The sequence below is a fragment of the Emydura macquarii genome, unplaced genomic scaffold (genome assembly GCF_026122565.2).
Source record: "Emydura macquarii macquarii isolate MOO-44397 ecotype Brisbane River unplaced genomic scaffold, CSIRO-AGI_Emac_v2 contig_2768, whole genome shotgun sequence".
NCBI lineage: Eukaryota > Metazoa > Chordata > Testudines > Chelidae > Emydura > Emydura macquarii.
The window spans coordinates 8,763,012-8,782,975 of record NW_027132905.1 but is presented as its reverse complement, the minus strand read 5'-3'; the positions used below and the strand labels follow the sequence as shown (position 1 = coordinate 8,782,975).

The following is a 19,964-nucleotide window of genomic DNA, read 5'->3' as shown; positions in this document are numbered from 1 at the left end:
CACCAAAAGATTTTCAAGAGAGCTTAAAATATTGATTGTAGGTCATATATCATTATACAAAATATTGCTAACAAAATTAATCCATTTTTTTAATAATGTGTTCTTAATTTGTCACTTTTTTGTTCATTTCTAGCCCCATTTCACCAGTTGTTCCAAATACCAAGAACAGCAAATGAAATAAAATTAAATGCAATTTATACTGATTACATAATTTTTGCATAAGGAAAATTGGGAATATCATGTAAGAGATGGTAACTGTCTAAATAAATCAGGTTTTTTTTCAGTCTTATTTTTCTTTTTCTGCCTTCCCATAATCTCTAGGAAGATGGTCCTTCTCTCCATACTCACCTTTCAAAGAATGCATCATCACTAGATTTGAAATAAATACATGAAAAACACTTCATTTTTATTCACATATTACAATTGGATACAAATTATGAGTTTAACAGTCCTGACTCACAAAACTCCTATTGGAATCATTGGGTTACTATATAATCTCCTCTTTTCCTGAAATTTTATTGTAACTTGCTGAAGGCTTGAGGGAGAACTTGTCTAAACATGGCAGTATACCATGGCTAGAGTGCTTTCAACCACACACAGTGGACCAATGACCTCCCTGATTGGACCTACAGTTCTCATTTCTCACCTCCATCGTTTTATAATTTCAGATCCTTATTCTGCTTTAATGTGTTTGAGTTATTGACATTATGGTACGTCTGTGCCACAAAAAAAATAAAGGTGATAAGAAAATCCCTGATAATGATATGGTTATAGGGCCAACTGCTTCCTCTCTTCATCCATCCTAATAATAATAATACTTAGCTTTTTCATAGCGCTTTTCATCAGTAGATCTCAAAGTGCTTCACAATCTTTAAGGCATTTATCCTCACACTCTTGTGAATTTGGGAAGTATTATAAAGCTATGGCTTTCTTATTGTTCAGTGATGTCCTTTTAGGATCAGAGATGGAAAAGACTTTTATAAAAGATCATCAGACTTAGGATATGATTTCTCCTTTATGCTCAGCAGAGAGTATATTGGATATGAATTTACAGGCACATGATCTTGGAAAGAGACCAGGAAGAACCTTGTATCATTATTACTAATATCATCAACTTCACGAATGTGGTATGGACTGTATTTTCATGCTCAAAGAATGAAATCCTCTGTGTTCTTTGGCAAGTGAAAAAAAAATAGTTGGGAAGTAAGCTGAATTTTGTTCTTCATTCCTGATGTGACATAATTAGATAACTAGTGAATTTCCGTTGCATCCCTCTATTTGTTTAGGCCGGACCTACACCAAAAATTCTATCAACTTCTGTCGACATAGTTAACTTCATCTGGGCAGGTGGTGTTTGTATACCAATAGAAAGGCCCCTTCTGTCTGTGTAGGCTGTGCCTATAACTATGGGGGGCTATTCCAGTATAGTATCTGTAGTGCAGACATACCCTTGGGCACTAATTCAGGAAAGCATTCCTATTCAAGAAAGCCCTTACGCATGTGTTTTAAGTCCTATTGAAGGCAATGGGCTTTTACAAAGTGCTTATATAGCTATATGTTTTGCTATAGCAATATATGCTCAAACATTTTTAACATCTGAGTGGTAGAATGTTGTACTGTATAAAGCATCAAGGTGAGTAAAGTGAGGTAATGGAGCATTCAGGTATATAAATTCAAAAGGTTGGAACAGGGCCCGAAGTGGATTTTATTACTAGTTTATTTGTATAGTGTTGTTTGAGGGTTTTATTACCGTATATCCAGTGTTTTGATTTGCTAGACCAAGCATTTATTTTCACAAGTCAAATTATCATTGTCCTTTCAGTTGCACAGCGAAGAGAGTTTATTATTTTAAGTGACTGATTACTTTAACAGGTGCTCAGTTAATGAGGGCTTCACTATATTATTTAATTTTTTTTTTGGTTGGGTGCAAAAAGCCCGTTTTTTATTTATTAAAGAAGTCTAGTTTCTTTTAAGTAGGAATTACATTCAGTGTAGACCTCTCAGTAAAACCTTTTGTTTTTCATTTTTGAGCACAACGCACATTAAACAAATATGCTTGGGAAGAGGAAGGTGGAAGTTAGCTGCCTATTCTGGTTGGTGAGATTTTAATTCAGCTATGGTGCTTTTTGATGATTTTTTTTCTCTATTAAGCAACTGATATAAAATATCAGCAACAAAGAAAAATGTAGCTTGATACAAATTTTCTACAAATCTGGGTAATATTTTAAAATCTAACGACTTCATTTTTGAAGAAATAATATTACAGTTATAAGTAGCTCTTGCCCTAAGTGTTAAATACGCAACCAAAGAAATCCTACCCATTCCAAATGTTTCTAAGTGAAATTATACATAACAACTAATGCCTTTTGAAATGCTTTGTGAGCTTGTATGCTTTTAGCATACTGAAGTTTGTTTCTCATACTGGTAGTATGGAATTTAATTAACAATAAGTTAGTAAAGGATTAAATCATAACTTTTTCCTTCATTTTGCTTTCCCTGCTTTGGATACCATGGCCTTTGAAATGCAATATACAGCATTACCTAGACACCAAGTTGTGGTGCAAAGTTGAAATTAATTTTTGGGAATTTTGTATAGAGCCACTAGTAAAAACCAGCAAGGTTGAAATGGTAATATTTGGCATTACATTTGCCAATTCAGAAAGAATCTGATTAATTTATACGAGGATATTTCAATAGACTTGAAAGTAAATGGCACAATAAAGGAGATTCTCATTGCTGCAAGCTAGTGTGGGTTAGTCGCTCTATGTCAAACTGAGATTTTGTAACCCCACTCTTCTCAGTTTAGGAATCTTACTTATTTTGCACTAGTGTTTATAGGCAAAGATAATTATATATTTGCCTGTGTAAGCAAACTGATACACTTTGTAATAAAGCGTATCAGACCATTGAGTTGGCAGGGACAACGTGGCTTGTGAGGTAAAGCACTTTCCAACGGAGCATGAAAAGCTTTGAAATTTTTCGGCAACAGCAGAAAATAGTTTTTGATGCCACTCTCAAACAACTGTTTGTCTTCAATCCAAGTTTATAAAAACGTATAGGCATTTTATTCAGTAGTAAAATCTTTTAATTGAATCACAGGGAATAGTGCCTGCTGTCTGCACATGATTTCCAGTTGCAATCTGTCACCATTGCAGTGTAAAATGGGAAGAGGGAAAGATGATGATCTCCAAGTATCATTGTGGTTGTTTTGGGAGGCTAAGGATGAGGACAGGGGTGATAGACCTGATACCCTGCTTCCCATTAGGAGATTATTTGTGACATCAGTTACAAGAAAAATACATTTATTCATTGGGCAAAATTCAGCAGTGATTTAAATGGGGTGTAAGTTGGTCAGAAAAGCCAAATGTGTGGCTAGCAATAAGTAGTGCAAGTTGCACATATTTAAATTTCAGTGAGTGTGCAAAAAAATGTAACTTGCACACTGAGGGAATAGCAGGAAAGGAGTGTAAGAAGCAAACTGATTGAGAGAAGGATTTAAGGAAGAAAGTGTGTTTTATCTGCACCCTTCTCTTAATTTCTTTTTCTGCAACAATCCCCTATGCCTCCTTGGCACAAAAATGATACCTATTTGCATATCCACTGAATGCTAAATTACACTTGCACCTGTTTTTTGATAAACTTCCACCACCGTTTAGATTGCTGCTGAACTTGGCACATAATGTCTTTGAGTCTGATTTATTTTGTAGAGTTATATCTTTTGTAGAATTGTATCTTTCATAACATCAAAAATACGTAGCTTTGAACATTGCATCTGGTCCAGATTGTACAGAATGAACCTAATCTTTTCTTCACTGTGATTTTTATTTTTTTTCTGAGGACAGAATTATTTGAATTGCCTGCCATCTTCTGCAGCTCTTGACTCTATACTGGTACCTGTGTGTGAAAAGTTCCCAGTGTAAGAAAAAACATGCCCCTTAGCTGTAGTTCTGTTTTGTGACATTTTTTCTTCATGTTTTTAAAATGAGTAAATCATATGACAATAAACAGAAATACCCTCAGTGAAGAGAGAGGGGGAAACTGTTGTTTATCTGGTCAGGTGGTTTAGATTAGCAGCGATGCAGGTCTGTATAATGTTACTTTAAATCATAGTGTCCCAACAGGATATAAATTATGAAGATTGTTACAGTATGTTTCATCCAATGTAAGATCAACAAATTGGAATAATTTTTTATAGGAAAATCACAGTGCTTTGGCAGGGTTATTGTTGAAGAATTTAATTTAACTTCAGATTTGCTCACATTATTTCTTAATATATAAAACACTATTTGCATGATGTATGAAGTATAAACATTTGTAGAATCAAAGTCAAGAATGCCTTTTCCAAGATTACATAGAGTGGCAAACTACTTAGAATAGATCAGTGTTTGTGCTTTTGCTGTCAAAATGTTTGATATAGAGCTGGCTAGCTAGTTTCTTCACCGACATAATTGTAAACAAGTGTTGCAAGCCAGAGACAGCCTCCTTTGTAGAAAAAAGTGTAAAGGTTTTCACATACTTTAAAAGCTTTGAAAGCTTTAACATATAACTTGGGTATAGCATTTCCAGCTCTAATATTACTATATAATTTTATTTTAGGGAGCAAAGCAAACAGGCTTCAGTTTTGTATAAATGGGGCGTGATGATCAAAGATGGAAAACTTCAGCAGCCAGTCCTAATTTGATTTATAATATGGTATTCTGAATTAGGAAGAGTATAGACCAGTAATTGAGGTTACAAGTCCATATTTCTTTAGATGTTCCAGTAAAAATTCTGTGTCCATGCATGGCTACATGTTATTAGTGCTGTAGCTCTATCATTTCCCTCCGTTAGTACTTTTCAGAGTTAGGGGCACAATCCTCTAAAGTGCTGAAAAGCATCTGTGAGACAAGAAGAATTTAGGTTCAACATATTGTAGGTTCAGGCCCTAAGATGTCCATAGCATTCACTAAAACTAAATGATCAGGTAGTGTTGGCAGTAGAGAAACATAAATTCACCTTGTTTACTAGGAAGTGTCGAGGTTCTGGCCTCAGTGATGCACGCATTAGTCACCTCCAATATGTATTACTATAACTCCCTGGGCCTGGGCCTCTCCCTGGGCCTGAACATGGAAGCAGTGCAGAACGTGCTAGCCTACCTCCATGATGAAGATGCTGTGTGTCCATCACCCCTGCACTATGGTCCTTCCTCTGGCTCCAGTCTATTTCTGTTGCCAGTTCAAAGATGTAGTCCTGATAGTCAAATAGGTCAGGGCAACTGCTTCTCTATCCAGGAAAGCTCAGGAGAAGGTGTTTGAGATAGGAAAATAAAGTTCTTTACGTCAAGGGAGTTCAGTTGTGGAACTTGCTCTCTGAAGGAGTCAGACTACACCAGAATGTGATTATATTTAGGGCATGCTTTATCTACATTCTTTTCTGAGAGAGCTTTTCCACCATTCTTGTAATGATATTAAAAAACATTTTTATGTGATGATTAATCTAAAACCCAGCCAGAGACAAGGAAAGGCAATTCCATGAAGACTGCTGCATAGTGCCTTGTAGCTCTAATTTACCTAGGGAACATTTAGCTATTATGGAGATGGGCACAATAGAGAATCTTAAGATGGATAAATAGATTTGATAACAAACACCTCACCAAATGTCTCTTCTTTTTCTTTTTTTAACATTGAATTTTTAGGTTTTTAAAAATTGAATTAACTTTTTTAGGAAATGGCATAACTGTGTAACAAGATGTCTGCATTTTAACCAGGAAAAATCTTCCTTAATTGTAGTCAATAGAATTTTTAAAAACTCAGATTTCACTTGGAGCACAATAGAAAATGTCATGAAACTAACTTAAACAAAACTAAGTGACTCACTGTAAACAAGCATACCTTTAATTTAGTTCAGCATTAAGCAACTTCTTTCTGCCTGCTTGACCCATAGATAGATGTGAGCTGGTTACAGGTATTAGTAAAGTGGGTTGCATGCATGGAAGTTCCACAATTTGGAGCTGAGGCCTAAAGATGTGTAATTGTCTTTGTTGTTATATAACATAGGGAGTCAAATGGCATAAAGAACAAAGACAAATGCAATGTATAGTGTGCAGTGATAGTGTTTAATGGTATGAAGTGAAAGCAAACATGCTAAGTACTGTATAAATTATAAATGCATTATTATGACTTGTATTATCCATTACTTATGTGTATCCCACTAATAAAGAATATTAAATGTTTTTGTTATTAAATAGTAATGCTGCTAAGAAAGGTAGTCCTTACACCACATAGGGTCAAGGTTAATACTGCCTCCAGCATTATAATGACAGATTGGAAATAAAAACCTTAATGTATTTGTGATTAGCATATGTTTCCCTTGGCTGAAAGATTTAGGAGGCCCAGGGTTCATAACCTTTGCATTTAAAAACAAATAAATAAAATGCTTGTTAAATTGCTGGGTCTCATAGCTATTTTTCTTGAGGAGCCCCATCTTTTGAGTAAAGTATTGTCCGACTGCTGTGTTCTGCTGATACATTATGGTACTCTATCATTGGGAACTCACCAAGCGGTGATATATTAGCACAACACATCAGCCTGCATTGCTTTGATGTATTAATCATCAAGATAATGTTGGCAAGCGTTGTGTAAAAGCTGTATGTTTAAAAAGTGTTAAGATTAATTGAGTCCTTGCTTAAGACATGTGAAAAGAAGAATAATAGCAGATTAGAAGAGGGACTCTGTAAGCCTCCCAAAGCTGTTAAATACTCTATAGTGCAAAGAGGTAGATGGAATTTCATCTTTCCATTCACTCCTGAAAGCAAAGCATATAGCACAGTTTTTACCTTTCTCAGGAAAAGCAAGTTGCATTAAGCCATGTTTTGTGATAGCATGTTCTGTCATTTTAAAAAGCACAATCAGGCCAGTCCCAGGGCACAGTTTGAGCAAGAAGTGTCAACTGAGCTTGCTTAAAACACTTTCTCTCTATGATTTCTTCTTTCAGGAGTAGCTTTAGCAAGAAAATATTTTCCCAAAAGAGAAATGTCAGGACTGACAGCATCTAGAAAATGACTTTGTCTTAGAAATTGCAGCTGAGTTACTGCTGCAACTTCAGTAGATTTTTAGTTATTCCTTTCATGACTCATAGAAGATAGAAATGGAAAAGACCCGTTGGATCATCTAGTCCTTCTCCCTGCTAGTGCAGGACTGTTCCATATAGTAACATTTCTAGTGTTGTTTCCACTCTAAGTGTTGCTTCCATTATTTCCATGAGATCTTTCCACCGCTTAAGAAATGTGTGATGAAATGTGTAGAAACCTGTATTTCTAAACTTTATTTTAATAAAATTATCTAAATATAAACTAAATTTAAAAGTAAAAAATCTATATAAGATATTCATATGGCTCCTGTTACCATAGTACCAGAGTACCTTGCAATTTTTAATGTATTTATCTTCAAAACACCTCTCGTGAGGTAGAGAAGTACTATTTTATCCCCATCCTATGGAAGGGGAACCAAGGCACTGAAAGACTATTTGTCTCATCTGGTATGGTATATTCTTTATTAGGAATTGCTGCTTTTAAAACACAGTGCACAGATTTTAGAAAATGCTGCTGAGGTTCTGTGTGGTGGATGATATATATATATATATTTTCAAATTAAGGTCTTAAAATGCTGTCAGCAGTGGTTAGAGCTGCTACAAACAATCTACTAAAGTCAGGGCCATGTAGGGATTTATCATCATAAATAAAACACTTCTCCACCTTGCAACAAGAAATGTTTTGGCTCTCTGGTAAACTGTACCCACCAACAAAAAGTGACAATACTGTCATGTGACTCATGCTTGACAATGATCTTGCACTGCAGACTGCTTAATAATTTTCATTATTTTTAATTAAAGTTGAAGAAGTGCAGACTCCAGCTGAAAATAAGGTTGGTTATGTTGCCGGAATCAGGTAATTACTTTAATTGATCACAAGATAGTTTCCTTGATCACCAATTAGACCAAATTACCGATCATGTTTCAAGACGTGAAGACATGTCCAAACTGATTGTATAATAGTGTTTTCATATCTAATCAAACCTAAATATCTTTTCCTCCAGAGCCAATTGTATTTTGTAAAAGGAAGGTTATGGGCCTACAAACATAAAGGTGATTCATAAACAATAGCGTTCTAATTCATTTAATTAGCAAAGGAAATATTTAGGGGCTTAATGGAGATTGCAGAGGTGAAATTACTCAGCAGAGCTGCGACTCATTTTGTTAGTGGGAAATATGTGTTCTTTTGTGCATAATTAAAATAAGCTATAATCAAAATAGAAGAAATAGTTTATTTTAATAACATGTAGCAGAGAAGATTGCTTTGGATAAAGTAGGGTTATCTGTATGTATGTACATATGCCTAAGTGTATATGTAATCACATATAATTATGACATATGTATAAAATCATGATTACGGGATCCTTTTAGCTCTGAAACATCCTATAGCCCCTGCTGTGGTAGTTATGTCCCACTGGAACGCTTTTACTGTCTGTTCCCAGGGTTGAACTCATAGGAAAGGACAGCAGGACAGTCTCCGTGTAGGGCCCAGCACTTAGAAATTAATTCTTCCTTGTAATTGATGAAAACCTGAGTTTGGCTGCTTTTGGGATAAAGTGCAACTATAAAATGACTTTCCATTTTTAGCTGCGGGGAGGGCGGAGTGGGAGACCATCAAGGACTGCTAATTGGTGGAGATTTCTGGTCAAGAGGATGGGGGGAAAGGTACGGGGAATGGTCTGATAAAGTTTAATTGTCATGATGCTTGGTCACTGACTAATTTGTTCTTTAATTTTTTTTCCACTTGAGCTTAGAGTGAGTGGTGATGGTTATACAATATAATAAATATATGCATGGAAAGATATAATGTGTGTGTACATATGTGCGCTCACGTGTGTGTCTGTATATAGATATAGATATTGGCAGTGCATATATGGACTTGTTCAGATTTTTGATGAATTCCCTCCAGTTTTCCCTGCCCTGCCTGACAATATGAAGGCAGTCGAGTTGCAGATGCCTTTCTGACTGCAGCATTGGATTTTAAACTACCCTTTTGGGGGCAATCTATGTATAATTTGGTATGCTTGTCTAAATGATGTTAAGGCGATGGGTATTTAAAAAAATCTTCAAATAAAAATATAAATCTTAGAACTTTTAATAAAGCTATGTATGCCAACTTATCCCTAATGTCTAGTGCTGAGTTTACTGCTTTCTGCTTCGAAGCATTTTGTTGCAATGCTTGAAATTTCTGAAAGGTAATTGTTCACTCCAAGTAAAATTAAACCAAACTAGAGCTTCAAGAAAAGTTAGTGTTCCCAATTTTTTCGAACGTTCTTGGGTCAAAGAAAAAAGCTTTTTAATTGCTGACAGTTTGGTAGTTTCCAAATGACAAACCTGACTGGAATAATTTGCTCTGATTGTAACGTTTGCATTCATCTGACTGGCAAAGTGACTTACAAAGTCATACTTCATCCAGGCACTGATTCTTTTTCTTAAAATGTTTATAATTTGTGAGAAGAAAAAAAGACTGAAACTATTATCAACCATTATGTTATTTATTGACCACATGTTTGTTTGAAATGGCCATTGCTTGATGGAACATGGACCGATACAGCCTAGTCTATAAATTAGTGCTAAAAATGACCTAAACAGGTGGGTCTATGTTAAGATATTAAGTTATGGCAAGTATTTTAATATGAACCAGATTATGTATGTGGATAGGGTTATTTGCTTTGCAATGCTAATTTAGGTCCTGATTCCCTTGGATGGACCCCTACGCCTGTGCAGAGCCCATTGACTTCCCTGTGGCTCTGGGCAGGCATATAGGGATCTACCTACATCGGTCCTATTGTCCTTGATTTGCATGAAGAATCTGATTTTGTTTTTTAATGAAGTGATTTTCTGCTAATATTTTTGGCAAGGGCCTCTCACAACATTTTCTCCTCGAGCCTGTGATTAAATCCCATATCATGGGGGAATGTGGAGAGAAGAGGGGTGGGGGACTGGGAAGTCTGTATTCCCTCATTTAAACCAAAACATTTTCCCCATAAAGGAGAGAGGTGACCCTGTGTGGTCCTCCCACCTCTTCCCCCCAAAAAAAACCCCAAACCCCCAAAACTCTTGCGTTCAGGGAATGTCATTGGAAATGAACTCTATTCCTGAAAAATAACACGGAGTATATTGATAGTATAGCACAGTGTTTAACTTGTGTAATCTGAAATGGATGGTGGAGAAGAGGTGGGGTGAAGATATAGAGGTATCTCCTTTGGGTTAGTATTTAAAAATATCTGATTCCTCTTGCACACCACACGTAAAATAATTGTTCTTCATCAGTATCTTTGGATAAGTTATTTTGGACAGAATGATTGACCAGTATCCAAAGAGGGACCGAACTCGATCAGCAGCAGGAGAATTACCACAACCCCTTTAGGTTGGTGATAAATTTTTAACAAGGGATTCATAGCAGTCTCCTCCAGCATGTCACAGCTATGATGTGGTGAATTATAGACATTAGTGGCTATTTTTCCTTCTAGGTATTCTTGAATTTCCACAGCTCTTAAAAATAATGAACACAAACAAAGGCATCACTCTTCCTGCCCCCATATTTGTGCCAGCCCACCCGTGGCGGTGGCCTCAGAATGCACACAGCATTGGAATCCATGCCTAGCATGGTGCGAGTGCTTTACTCCTATGGTGTGCGAATACAAGGTTGTAATGTGTGAAATGCTGCTGTGCATTGGGATAGATTGGCTTGAGCTAGCAGCACACGCTATATCTTCTGCAGTGACCCTGTAATGGCTGACTATTTTCTACGCAAATAAATGATTCATTATAAAGACTCGGAGGTTACTGAGGGCTCTGATTTTATTTTTATCTGAATTGGGAAGGCCCCTCCCCCACCACAGTCTCAAACTGTATGATTGTGAAGTTTTATTTGTCTTTTTAGCTGCCAACCCAGTTTATTAACACTGTTAATTAACTTCTATTTGACCACCAATTTCCACCCTTAAACTAAGGCCAGCTCTACACTAAAGATTTCTGCTGGCATAGCTGTATTGGTCAGGGGTGTGAAGAAATGTGATTCCTGACCCAAAATAGCTGTTCTGGCAGAAGCCGCTAGGTGTAGATGCAGCTGTACTTCACTTTTACCAGTGTAGCTTGTTTTGCTGGTGTGGGGTGGCTTTAGCATCTGATACAAAGCACGGTCTTGCCAATATAGCTGCATCCAAAGGAGTGCTTTGCTGCTATCATATACCGGTATTCCTATACCACTAAATCACTCCTAATGTTCCTAATCCTACTGATTCTAATTCAGAATCCTAATGATTCTAAAACATTGCTAATAGCTTTTGTTTCCTGGGTCTTAAACCTGTAACCTTCAGGGCTCACTTTTGGGAGTCTCCCTCCCTTTCTGGGGTATGCTCAGTCGGTCCGCTCTTCTCTTCTGCCATGCCAGCACACAGATTCCCCAGCAGGAGCAGTGGATTAAAACTTCCTGGGCTGCCGTTGTTCAGGAAATGACACCTGGGCAGTTCAGAATTTGTGGGGAGAGGCATGATCGGAGGAAGAGATGAGATTTGTGCCAGATTTTAAATCCTGAGCATGTCCCCTGAACCGTGCTAATTTTATAGCTTGTAGGCTCAGATGTTATTCACATTAAATAAAAGCTTTACATTTTTCAAAAATTCCATTTAGCCTTTGCTGACAAGGGTAGCTTTTGGCCTACGCTGGCTGGAGGGGACCATGACTTGGAGCAGCATCCCACTGGTTAGAGGGGGTTGTAACCATTGCAGGAAGAAGCGAGCTAATCCAATATCCATGAGCTCTGGAAGTCCATCACTGGAGCATGTACTACAGAAAGCTGCTTTAGTAAGGGAGAGATGGAGATAGGAATGGGGAGCAATCCAGGGAAGGTGGAGTGTTCCAAAAGGTGATGCACTCCGTGTACTTAAAGCGGTAGGGTACAAAAAATAATCATCTTTAGGCCCTGGTACACAAGGGCCATCCCTGTCATTACGCATCACTGGGGTTTTGGAATATATCCTCGTAGAGCCGCAACACTAACCTTAATGCACCTTTCTAACAGATGAAGAAATATTTATCTGTATTCTTTCTGTACTAGGCTTTTGGATTTATGACACGAGTTGCTCTGCAAGCAGAAAAGATGAATCATCATCCCGAATGGTTTAATGTGTACAACAAGGTAATAAATTGAACACATTTTAGGTACCTTTATGAACAATTTACTAGACCAGATCAGCATACAGAACATCCCTTTCTGTCACTCCTTTTTTACATTAGGAAGCTTCTATATATCAGAAGAGGTAGTGACTTTACCTATGTCCTTTTTAGATTTTAAAAGAATACTTGCAAAGAAGATCCAGTCCTACTGAGGGGCAGAATATATTAGCGTTTTGTACTTTTGTGTGTGTTTCTTTTACCTTAGACTAGGCTAATTTTCTTCCTGTTGTCATTATGGCAATGTGTTTAACATTTGACACACTGTCCAAGTGTTTAAACCTCAAATTGTTCCTACCTTTTAAAGTTTTATATTAAATAGTGAAGAGATTGTCTAGTCAGTGGTTAGAGAGTGAGGACTCTATAATTCTTCTCCCAGATCTCTCACCACTGGCTGTGTGACTTGGACACATCATGTAACCTTTCTGGCCAAGATTTCCTAAAATTGGAGCCTAAAGTTAGGCCCCATAATCCATATTTAGGCCATCTAAATAAATGCTCTGATTTTTTAAAGCTACTGAACACCCATCAGCGCCTGTTAAGGCCTGTGGAAGGTAATGGGAGCTCAGAAATTTGGAAAATCAAGCCACTTGCTTTGGTGACTAAAGATGAGCCTAGGAAGCTAACTTAGACTCATATTTTGAAAACGTTGACTCTTGTATCTCAGTGTAGCAGCCTGTAAGTTAGTTGTAAAATTTACCCAATTTGTAGTGGTCTAATGAGACTAAATGTTAGTAAGGTGCATTGAGACCCTCCTATGAAAGGCACTACCATTTGAGCAAAATTATTACTATCATTTTATTTTCTACTAGTTCTCATTTTGTTATATTAGCTATTTTTTCTTTAGTTACTGGTAAATATATACCATGCCTACTTAAAATTAAAAAAGGGACAAGCAGAATGATGATGTGTACACACACACAGTCTTGTTTCTTTCTGACTGGCACAAAGTACCATGTGAATTGGTTAAGATGGGATTAATTGGCACTGGAATGGCCTAATTCTTTTTTAAACAATAAAGCAAAATTAAGTACATTCTAATTATCCCATTTAACGAGACACATTAAGTGATGGTTGGACAAAGTGCTTATCTTCCACTCTGGAAGACCTTGACATTCCAGGGTGTTTAGATTTTCTTTTTTGCAAATTCCTGCTAAACAAGAACAGTTAACAATGTAACACGACTTTTCATCTGGGTGAGTTTAAACAAACTCATGCAGGCAGCTGGATCATAATGACATGTACACCAGGCTGTTTATTTTTTCCTTTCAAAACTAATCTGCAAGGAGCTCACCAGTTTCTTCACCTTTAGGATATTGATTTTTTAATGTAACACTCCAGTCACTGGGGCTTGGTCTACATTTACTGCAGATTTTGGCGGCAGTCGACAGGAGATACGCAAGCTATATGCAGAAGTAGCTTGTGCATCTCCCATAGACTTCCTAACATCTATCTACCACGGTGACCCCACTGCGCTGAGCCGATGGGAAATGCCCTCCTGTCAATGCAGTACTACTCTTCTTGCCAGGGTGGATTACCGGCATTGACTTCTGGGTTCGATTGAGTGAGTCTTCACTGCCACTCAATCAAACCCGCAAAATCGATCCTGCGCTGCTGGTGGTGCCGCCGGCACTGTAGACCTACCCTTAATTTGGTGTTTGTAACTTGGTTGGTGGCCTGAATTCTTCATGAAACCAATATGTGGCATTTAAATGTAAAGAATGAGGAATTTAATTGGATGCCAGCTCTTGGATGAAACCCAAGAATATGAAGCCTAAATCACTTTTTTACTCTGCCTATGTCTACACTTGCCACCAAGTTCAGTGGCAGTCGATGGGAGATATGCAAGCTACGTAGAGTCGCTTGTGTATCTCCCATCGACTTTCTAACTCCGACTTACCATGGTGTCTGCAGTTCGCTGCGCTGACAGGAAATACGCTCCCATTGATGCAGCATTACTCCACCTAGTGGAGGTGGATTAATAGTATCGATTTCCAGATCGATTGAGCAGGTGTCCACTTCCGCCCAATCGATCCGGATAAATCGATCTGATGGAGGCGAATTTGCCACCGTCAGTCTAGACATAGTCTCTGTGTTTCTCTTTGGTTAGTCTCCAGTTTCTGCTGAGCTGGCTCACCTTGCAGCTGATTTGTATGATGTCTTACAATTTGGAAAAATAGTAAAATTCCAACTCTGTGTGCAGGCAGGATCTTTTTTAAACTAATTCGTTAAAGATCACTTTCCCTCAAAAAACATTTCAAATTGAATTCTGATCAGTTTTCATTGAAAAGATTGGAATGTGAATTGTAATCTACTACCTTTCCTTTTGTTTACAGGTTCAGATAACTCTTATTTCCCATGATTGTGGAGGACTGACCAAAAGAGATGTGAAGCTGGCTCAGTTTATTGACAAGGCTGCTGCTTCTGTGTAATAACGGAATATTGAAAATAGCATTGTCTTCAGACTGCTTTATATTTGAACTTGATCACTCATTCAGTGATGTGTTCTAAATTCTAAAATGCTGCTAGCCTTTGTAGTGTCAAATTATTTGTAAGAAGACTAGTTTAGCAGCAGCATTAAAAGAACAAAACAAAAACAAAACTCATCAACCTTAGTCTGAGAAAACTGGCAAATCCCTATACTTATCATTACTGGTTACACATACAATACAAAGCAACAAAGGTTGACCAATCCTTCCTTAGAAATTAAAATAGTATTTTCACATTAAAAACCCAAACCAGAAATGTGATTGACCATTATTCCGTAATGGATAAAAGCCAGAATGACTGCTGGAACCCTTCCTGAGTCATAAGTATTCTCCAAGCCCATAGCCTAGTAACTCTGCAGCTCCACAAGGGAGTAATAGCACTGCCAAGTGAGCGTGCCTTGTTCTTGATCCCAGGCCAGCAGGACATTTGGTAGATTTCTTTTTCTCTATGCTCTAGTATGCAGATACCAAGAGTGGTGAGGTGCTTTTCAATCCCGTCAGCCTTCCAATAGCAGGACATTTAGGGCTTGATCCTGCAAGCTGCAAGCACCCTGGCCCTTATCTGTCAAAGCACTTAAGCACATGTTGAACTTTAAGCACATGAATAGTCCTACTGAAGTCACTGGAAATACTCATGTACTCGGCTGACGTACTTAAATATTTTGATGGATTGGGACCAGAGTACTCAGTATTGAGCCCTTATTTTGTAATAGCATTCTCATTTTGTTAAAGCCCATCTGTAGGAAAGGTGAGTGTAGACTAAGCCAGGCTACCGTCACACCAGTAAGTGCTGACAGCAGTAAAGAAAGCAACGTTACCAGGGTTCTCTTGATCTAGTGGGCTAATCTATTTTCTTATAGTTAGAATAATTTTTTTGTAAATCTCATTCCAAGAGCTATAGACCCTCCCAGCTAGGTTTAAAATCCATTTCTGACAACATCCCAAGGTTATAAAGTGTGGTCCTTTGACCTTACTCAGACAAAATTCTCACAGCAGTGGGAGTTCTGCTCAAGTAAGGATGGCAAGAACAGGCCCCTCTCTCCAGTACTGTTACTAAGTACCCAACATACACAATCAAGCCTTTCTAGTAATTATGTTGGTGCTTAGCTACCTGGATGATTGGCACATTATAAATGCCTAGATGCATAGATTGAATGAAACCAGAAGCCCAGTTACTAACTACCAAGAAACTAGATCTATATTGAATCACGTCATTGCCAAAGCACATCTCCGATGTATGTGTTGGGTTTGTGCTCTCTCCATGCTTTTTGGATGCAATGCAGTAGCTTCCGTGCAAATATTCCCATCAATAAATTTGTAAAAAATGAAGCACAAAATAGTTAACAAATGCAGTGTCATGCGCTTTGAGACAACAGTTGTTGATTTGTAAGATTTTTGAAGCTAGAAGATTTTTAAGTGAGCATCCGTAGGCTACCAAGTTGAAACTAAAGGGAACCAGTCTAGATTTTATGCTCTCAAAAGCCCATCCCTTAAAATCTGTCTGTATGCATACAAAACTAAGGATTTCTTTCACATGATTTTAAAGTGATCACTGCAGCAGGAATTACTTAAAAAATAACTGGTGTCTTGTGTTACCCACAGATAGATAAATCTGGTTCTGAATGTTTGATGATGCCTCTCTAATAATCTCTGAAAACTATTTTTGTTTTTCAGAAATGATATATTATGCAGAAGCTTTGGATAAGAACAATAAAATCAAATTCCTCCTCTGTAATTTTGTTTTTGTATAATTATTATATACATGCACATATGTGACAAAGCTGTTTGGCATTAGCATAATTTATATCTAGTTACTGGGAGGTCTTGGGTTTAAAATATTAATATTTATTTACATTCTCTTAGAAAAAAATCCCCACAAATTCATTTAGAGCTCAGAGCAGTATTGTCTAGTGATGTCAGGCTGTACAATGTTGTTATTTTTTAGATCTGCTGCCTGGTGATAGAGACCAAGCAAAATAGTAAAAAAAGGTGAGCATCGCATTGAAAATGTTCTTACTTCAGCATAGCTTTGTGGGATAACATTTGTTTAGCTGCCACCTGCTGTTGCTCTCCTGGTTATTGCAAAGAGCTGTGAAGTGCCTTTTGCAAGTATTGCTGTATAAACTTGGTTATCTTGTAATGAAAATAGCAGTGAAAAACTGCTGCTGGTCCATTCAAAGACTGTTGACTTCAGAGACAGAATCTAAGGATAAAATCCTGGCTCGTTCGAAATTCATGGGAGTTTTGCCATTAACTTCGATGGGGGCCAGGATTTCACCTTAGCCTCAGAGGCAATTTCCTTTCGTCCAGTTCCTCTTTAATTTTTTGCTAAACTGCTATTGGCTGCTTCTCTTCCCTGCACGCCATGATACCTGCGGCTCCTCAGCACAAAAAACAATGATGTTCTCCTGGGCTTTGCTTTGACTTGCAGACACCAGATCCTTCTTTCATTACAGAAGTCCCATTTTTAGGTTTTGACAGAATTCTTAACATTTTTGAATTGCGTCCAAATTGTGTTGAACCTCCATCGCACCTCCCCCCTTAGCTTTTGTAATAAACTAGCTGCTTTCTGTGAAGCAAGTGGCAGTGGAATGTTGGCTCTCTACTAACTATGCTGAAAAACCTCTGGCTTCCCCTTCTATATCTGGGAAAGATTAAGGAAGCATAAATCAGCCATCTAGCGCTAGTTCACATTTTGTGCACGTATCTGTCTCTCACAAAATATGTTCCTGTATGTATGTATATACACGATTGTTATATGTTGAGAGAATGTGCAGCGATATGGAGAAGTTGGGAGAATAATCACTTCACTCAATATTGACCCGTCAGTTGGAGCTTAGCGACTGTGTAGCAGTGTATAGCAACTCTGACCAAGGAAGTGAATGGTGCCATGTCCAATTGAAACAGTATGGAAAATTTATATAGGAAGAATTTAATTATAGATGTTGCATTTTGGTCAGGACACTTGGGCTAATGCTCCTCTTGTGAAAAATACCAGAGGGCATTTGATGGCCAAAAGTGGCCAGAACCTCAGTTTTCAGTCTTGTCTGAAAGACAGCATCTCTAGAGCCATAATGCTCCATCATATCAGGCTGGTACATTAGGTCAAAACTCCCTATTGAATCACAAAAACCACTTCTGTAGTGTCCTAATTTTTTTTTAGTAGCTTTCATATTCAAGTACTGACCAGCACCTGCTCTGCTTAGCCTTCAGAATCACAGCCCATTGCAGCATGGTGCCCCTTTCTCTTACACGGGTAATGTTTCTCTGCTCATTGCAAAGGTCAGCTCATGGCCAGCAACCACTAGGTTATATTTTCATTGGAGTTTTTTTGTTTCCAGGTTGATTTGTCACGCTGATGAGTATTTTGATAATCTGTCACTAAACAACTGTTTCCTTGCAGGTAACTTCCCTGCATCTGGATTAATCTAGACCTATTCTCATTTGCCAATAAGATCTCCAGTTTCACAGGGTGGTCTAAAACAAGTTTGGTAAATTCCCCAAAAAGCAGGAGTCCTCAGTGAACTGTTCAGCAAACAGTGCAAAAACCACATTGGGTATTGGTTCTGGATGAGTTAGTTAACGTAGTGATTATAATCACTGACAGGAGTGCTGGCTTCTGCTATCAGAGATGCTAGCCCACACAGTGCTAATATCACCAAGGCTACCAAATGGTCCCCATTTCCCACTTGTGTGTTTACTCCTGCTTTGAATAAAATTGCAGTCATGATTATAATCAAGGAGAACTGTCACAGATAAAAACATTCTCACTGCAGAATATGCATGAAAAGAAAAATAACCTTTTCCTAAAAATTCCTGTAAAACACCAGGGGCACAATAGAAAAAAAAAAAATTAAAGCCTTAGCAAATGTAAGTAGATGTAGTGAAAGGGATACAATCACTGGATTTTGCCATATGAAGCAGGAAGATTGGAAGTAAACCCATTCACCATTGAAGCGTCTCTGCCTACTAAAAAACTTTCATTCTTGAGTAATGAGGAATTATCCAGTATGTCTGCATCAGGATTACCAACATCCTCCTCACTTCATATTCTTCTTCACTACTCAGTTGTAGAGATAGAAAGACTTGGGGATGGTTGCTGAAGAGAAAGGTGGCGCTTACTTTTGGTCTTTCTTTTTAATTAAACCTCAATTTTTGTGGGAATAGCATAGAAACGTGGTAGGCAAATAACAGAATTTCCATACCCATTCCCAACAGCTGACTCCTCCAATTCTCAGTGATTTTACTTACAGCAGGGAAGAATAAAGGTATTTTAATTAAATATTGTATTACCGTTTCATTTTCCAAATCTGATCTGTGAAACATTTTCTGTTGTGATGTGATGCCCAAATCACTATACCTCTACTAAGAGACGGATTAGACTGTATACAGAATACGTTCAGAATATAGATTCATAGGTTTTAAGGCTAGAAGGGACCATTCTGATCAACTAGTCTGACCTCCTGTATAACACAGGCCAGGGAATTTTCCTCAAGTGATTCTTTCATCAAGCCCATAACTTCTGGTGGAGCTAGACTATATCTCTTAGAAAGTCACTCAGTCTTGATTTGGAGAATTTAAAGTGACAGAATCCATTACATCCATAGGTAAACTGTTCCAGTGATGATTAACCCTCACAGTGAAAAATGTGCACCTTATTTCTAGTCTGAATTTGTTCAGCATCGGCTTCCAGCCATTGGAGCTTATTATGCCTTTGTCTGCTAAATTTAAAACCCTCTATTGTAGGAAGAGGGGTTGAATGTGACCTCGGAAGTGAGTAATGGTAGAAGAGACCACTCAGACCATTACCTTCTGGTGCTGCAGGAAGAGCTGCAGAAACAAATTTGAGATTAGTATCCCCCTTCTTGCCCTTCTGCCTTTTTTTTTAGAAAATATAAAGGAGCAGGGAAAACAGATGGCCCTATTAAATCTTAAACATATACAATTAAAAATGTTATTTCCCAACACACTTCTAATGTTTTCAGATTGAGGCTGCTTCCCTCCTTTAAGATATGAAGCTATGAAAAATTGAGCTAACCGAGCCATTTGATTGGTGGGATGTTCTGGGGCACCTTTAGATTACATGGCCCTGATTCAGCAAGATGCTCAAGCACAGGTTTAATTTTAAGCTTCCGTTGAATTATTCGTGCTTAAATTTAGGCCTGCTCTCAACAACTTTTGCTGAACTGGGGCCTTCGGTATATACAAAGAGATCTTCGTTTGCTATTT

At 37.8% G+C, this 19,964-nt stretch overlaps 1 protein-coding gene across 5 annotated transcripts in view; it reads left to right on the top strand.

Annotated features, from left to right (window-relative positions):
• PCBD2 (pterin-4 alpha-carbinolamine dehydratase 2) overlaps positions 1–16,470 on the top strand; it is a 34,693-nt gene extending 18,223 nt beyond the window's left edge. For 3 of the 5 annotated variants that reach the window (XM_067566515.1, XM_067566518.1, XM_067566517.1), the window contains 2 exons: positions 12,131–12,211; positions 14,583–16,470. In XM_067566515.1, the coding sequence (XP_067422616.1) occupies positions 12,131–12,211; positions 14,583–14,678 (177 nt within the window). In that variant the 3' untranslated portion in view covers positions 14,679–16,470. Of the gene's footprint in view, positions 1–7,869; positions 7,925–12,130; positions 12,212–14,582 lie in introns of all 5 variants that reach the window. The other 2 variants (XM_067566519.1, XM_067566516.1) reach the window with 2 other exon arrangements.
• Positions 16,471–19,964: the final 3,494 nt, after the last annotated feature.